The following is a 4,631-nucleotide window of genomic DNA, read 5'->3' on the forward strand; positions in this document are numbered from 1 at the left end:
AAGATTCCATCCTTCTTGATGGCTGAGTAACGGTCCATTTTTTATACATATATCTATTCATCTAATGATGGATACTAGGGTTGCTTCCACATCCTGGCTATTGTAAATAATGCTTCAATAAACATAGGAGTGCATGTAACTTTTCAAATTCATGTAACTAAAATGCTTTCACCAGAAAACTATAAACAAAAAGGGCAACCTGGTGAATGGAAGAAGATATCTGCAAATGATATATCAATACAGGGTTAATACTGATAATACATAAAGATCTTGTATAACTCAATACCAAAAACAAAACAAAACAAAGAATCCAATTAAAAAATGAGCAGAGATGTGAATAGATATTTTTCCAAAGAAGATATATGAATGCCAACAGACACATGAAAAATGCTTAGTATCTCTAATCATCTGGGAAATACAAATAAAATTGCAATCAGATGACACTTTATACCTGTCAGGATGGCTAAAATAAAAAAACAATAAATACATGTATTGGCAAAGATATGGAGAAAAAGGAGCCCTCATGTACTGTTGGTGAAATGTCAATTGATGCAACCATTATGGAAAACAGTATAGATATTCTTTAAAAACTTTAAAGCAGTATTAACATATGATCTAGTAGATCTGTTACTGGATATTTTCTTAGGTAATCTCTACAGCCAATGTGGGGCTTAAACTCAACATCCTGAGATCAAGAGTCATGTTCTACTGACTGAGCCAGCTAGGCACCTCCTTCACTAGTAGATATTTAACCAAACGAAAGGAAAACACATTTTCAAGTATCTTTTAATATTAATTTTGTAAAAGCCAGTAAGCAGCTATAGACACAATTGAAAATAGAAGGTAAAAGAGAGAGAGAGAAAGCACAAAAACACATCTTTCACCATAAATAAAGAGTTCATTAGTACACCCCAACCAATATCTCATAGGAGCCCTAGATTTCCATGTGATCAAGAGTACTTCCCATTATTCTGTAGGGGAACCAGTCTCCATTCCCTTGTGATGATGTCAAGCCAAATATGCATTGACACTGCTGAGTTCAAGGCCTACAGTTGGGGCCCTTAAGTGCAGTTAAGTGACCAGGCTTTGCTGGATCCCATAGCTGAAGTAGATAGCAAACCCAAGCAGCATCCAGACACCAAGTCGGGCCCAGTTGCCAGCTGTCATCTGCATCATAAGGCAAACATTCACAAAGATGCTCAGAAGTGGGAGGAGAGGCAGAGCTGGAACCTTAAAGGAAAGGGGAGTGGAGCTCTGTGGCTGTCTCCAGATGACCACAGTGACCCCAGTGATGAGCACCAGGAGCAGCACGACCACTGTGATGGGACCTGGGTCTCCAGAAAGCAGACCTGGCCAGTGGGCCAGCACCAGGCAGAGGAGAGTCAGCAGCAGAGAAAGCAGTGAGGAGCAAACATAGACAACCCGGCCAGAGAGTGGAGTGGGGGTGGGGCTGCCTGGAAAAAATAGTCCCTGTAGAGTGAGCTTCTCTGCTGCAGGTCTGTTCTCCTCCTGCACCTGTGCTTCATTTCCTGTTCTCTCAGGCTGATACCTGACAATGAGAACACAAAAAGCTACCAGGGAATAAGATATCAGGGTGCCAATTGACCTCAGGTCCAGAAGATCAGTGAGTCCAAAGAAGAATACCATGATTGTTGCAATAATGATAAAGATCACAGTGACCACGATGCGGCCATATGTGCCAGTATAGATCCTGGCAAAAACAGGGAACAGGAGACCATCCTGTGCCATCATGTATATCACCAGACGTATGGAGAATGCAAAGCTTCAAAAGGTGCCAACGAAAATACTACAGAAAATTGCAAAAGCTACATCGTAGTAGGCAGGGACCCAGCCAATATGGAGAAATATCTCAGGAAAGGTGCTCCCAGGTCGAAGCTGGTAGTAAGGCACCATGAGTGTAAGTGCCGCTGAGACACCAAAATACACCAAAAAGCAGATGAGCAGTGAAACCACAATGGCCATGGGGATGGAATGCTGGGGATTGTGTGATTCTTTGACTCTGGTAACAATAATGCTGAAACCTATAAATGTATAGAAACAGGAAGCTGATCCTCGGAGAAGCCCCTGGAAGCCAAAAGGCATAAATCCTCCAGAGCCCAGAAGGCCCAAGCGAGAAGTGCCATTGAGTCCAGCCTGTACGTAGTCCTCTTCTGTGAGGTTCCAGTTGTGTAGGTCCCACTTAATGAAGCCAGAGATGATGACAAAACTGAGAACCAAAAGCTTCACCAATGTGAACACTTTCAAAATTCTGGAGAATACATGCCAACCCAAAAATCGTAATTCCACGAACAAAAGCAGAAAGATGACAAAAAAAAGTACCCTAGATTGTCTGCAAAGACTTGGGGAACATTCTGTGAGATGCTCTCATGCAGGGTCTCAGAGATCCGGTTCCCAATCAGAATGCCAAAAGCCAAGGTCCAGGCCTGGACCACAACGAATGCATCAACAACAAAGGAGAGGATGAGGTTCCAGCCAGTGATGAAAGCCCCGAGTTCGCCTACAGTGACATAGGTGTAGAGATATGCAGAGCCAGAATGGGGAACCCGGGCACTAAACTCTGCATAGCACAGCCCAGCCAATAATGAAGTTAGGCTGGCCACCAAAAAGCACATCACAATGGATGGTCCTGCTTGATTACTGGCCACCTCATTAGCCTGGAAATACACACCAACATCCACTGTGCGGCCCACACCCAGCGCCACTAAATCCAGAGTGTGCAGTTTTATGCCAGTTTCATACTCAAACACTCTTTTCTCCAGTGGACGTCTGCATACCAGCTTTTGACCAAATCTGCGAAGTGCCTGACGCAGCATTCTAGCTGGAATTCAAGAAGATTTTTAAGAATCAGAGAGCTGTAGCAAGCCCAGGGAGCCAAGAGTGTTGGATCTGGTTCAGTGAGTCTGTTAAGCCAAGTTAGGTTGGGGCTGCTAAGGTCCATTGCTTAGGTTTCAAAGCTGTTGCTTCATATTTCGTCTGGTACATGTTATCCTTCCATAATGCCTAGGAAGACAATAAATATTTACTGAACAATGATGTTCAACCAAACAACCAAAATTCAAACGTCACATGTAACTTATTTCAGCCCAAGTATCACAGAAACTGGGACCAAAAGACAGCATAGCAAAATCAATCTTGTTTCCCATCCAGAAAAGTACCAAATACCTCCAAACATTCTGCTTTTTTTTTTCAGTAGGCTCAATGCCCAGCATGGAGTCAAACATGGGGCCTGAACTCACAACCTCGTGATCAAGACCTGAGGCGATATTAAGAGTCAGACTCTCAAGCCTGAGCCATCCAGGCACCCCAACATTCTCTTTTTTTACACACCACAAGACATAATCCCATTTGAGTTCAAGAGTCAAGTAACTTTATGTACTAATTAAGGAGTAAGACAAAGCAGGGCATGAATGTTTGTGCAATAATTCACATGCAGGATGTGTGTGCAGTGCATGAGCATGAGTTATGACACATTAATACATGGACTACAGGGCCTTGTTGCAATTACACACCAATTTCTAATATATCAAGAGAATTTAAAATACAAATATTGGTCTCTTCGTCTTAAAACTCTTAGATAAAATATCTGCTACCCAAGGTTATATGTCACGTTGGCCCCCTTTCTCATTATGCATCATCCATTCAGCTGTACTGATGGCCAAGAATGCATAGTCCACCCCTTCCCTTCACCCACCTAGGCCCACAGGGGCACTGTGAACAGAGAGGAAGAGGGAGAAAGGGGCAGGGTCTTCATAACCAACTGAGAGAAGGAGAGAATCAAGCTGTCTGGGAAGGAAACCCTGGAGAAATGGGGTAGCAGCCAACTCAGGGTCCATGACTGAGAATGGAGAGGAGCCAGGATGGTGGTTTTGTGAGTTCTGACATTCACTAAAGCTCACCCAAAGCACCCAGGAAAAATTCACCACCATTTTTATGTCAACAGCTATGAGAGTATGATGGGTAGGGAGAAAAGAAATGAGTCACCTAGCTCAGTAGCTCACAACCAAAACAGTTCCTTCTGTCTCCTCCCTCTGTGCATTCCAGGAGAGAAGGTGAGCACACTTCTGCAGACTGTTTCCTCACTGGCCACACTGTGCTCTATACACACCCTGCACCATCTGTGATGTCAGCTGCCAGGGGCCTGGATATTCTGCCCTGCTCTGTGAGCTTGTATTAAACCCTCACTTATAACTCCCTATGAATTTTTCACAAGAAGTTATTTTTAACTCACTCAAACTGTTGTCTGAATGTTTAGCTAATAAAGGAATTTTGCATGGGGTTCCCTCTTCTCCCTCTTCCCCGCCTGCTCTTCAAATGGTCCCCTCCTCAAGGGGAGCAAGGCTTTGGATGAACAATCCTCAGCAAAGCTTTGTGGAAGGGGAGGTGGGCTGGGAGATGGGGTAACTGGGTGATGGGCATTAAGGATGGCATGTGATGTGATGAACACTGGGTGTTATATGCAATTGATGAAACATTGGATACTACATCTGAAACTAATGATGTAGTATATGTTGGCTAATTGGATTAAAATTTAAAAAAAAATCTCCCGGAGGAGGTTAAGATGGCGGAGGAGTAGGGGACCCCTTTTTCAGCCGGTCCCCTGAGTTGAGCTG

The 4,631-nt window shown here is 43.7% G+C and overlaps 1 protein-coding gene across 1 annotated transcript; it reads right to left on the reverse strand.

The window, feature by feature from the left end:
- Nucleotides 1-1,071: 1,071 nt before the first annotated feature.
- LOC117795080 (cationic amino acid transporter 3-like) lies at nt 1,072-2,834 on the reverse strand. The gene is given in 2 exon segments (XM_034650996.1): nt 1,072-2,322; nt 2,325-2,834. Coding segments are annotated over 2 exon segments (1,761 nt in total).
- Between the last annotated feature and the right edge of the window lie 1,797 nt (nt 2,835-4,631).

This window comes from Ailuropoda melanoleuca, unplaced genomic scaffold (assembly GCF_002007445.2).
Source record: "Ailuropoda melanoleuca isolate Jingjing unplaced genomic scaffold, ASM200744v2 unplaced-scaffold32294, whole genome shotgun sequence".
NCBI lineage: Eukaryota > Metazoa > Chordata > Mammalia > Carnivora > Ursidae > Ailuropoda > Ailuropoda melanoleuca.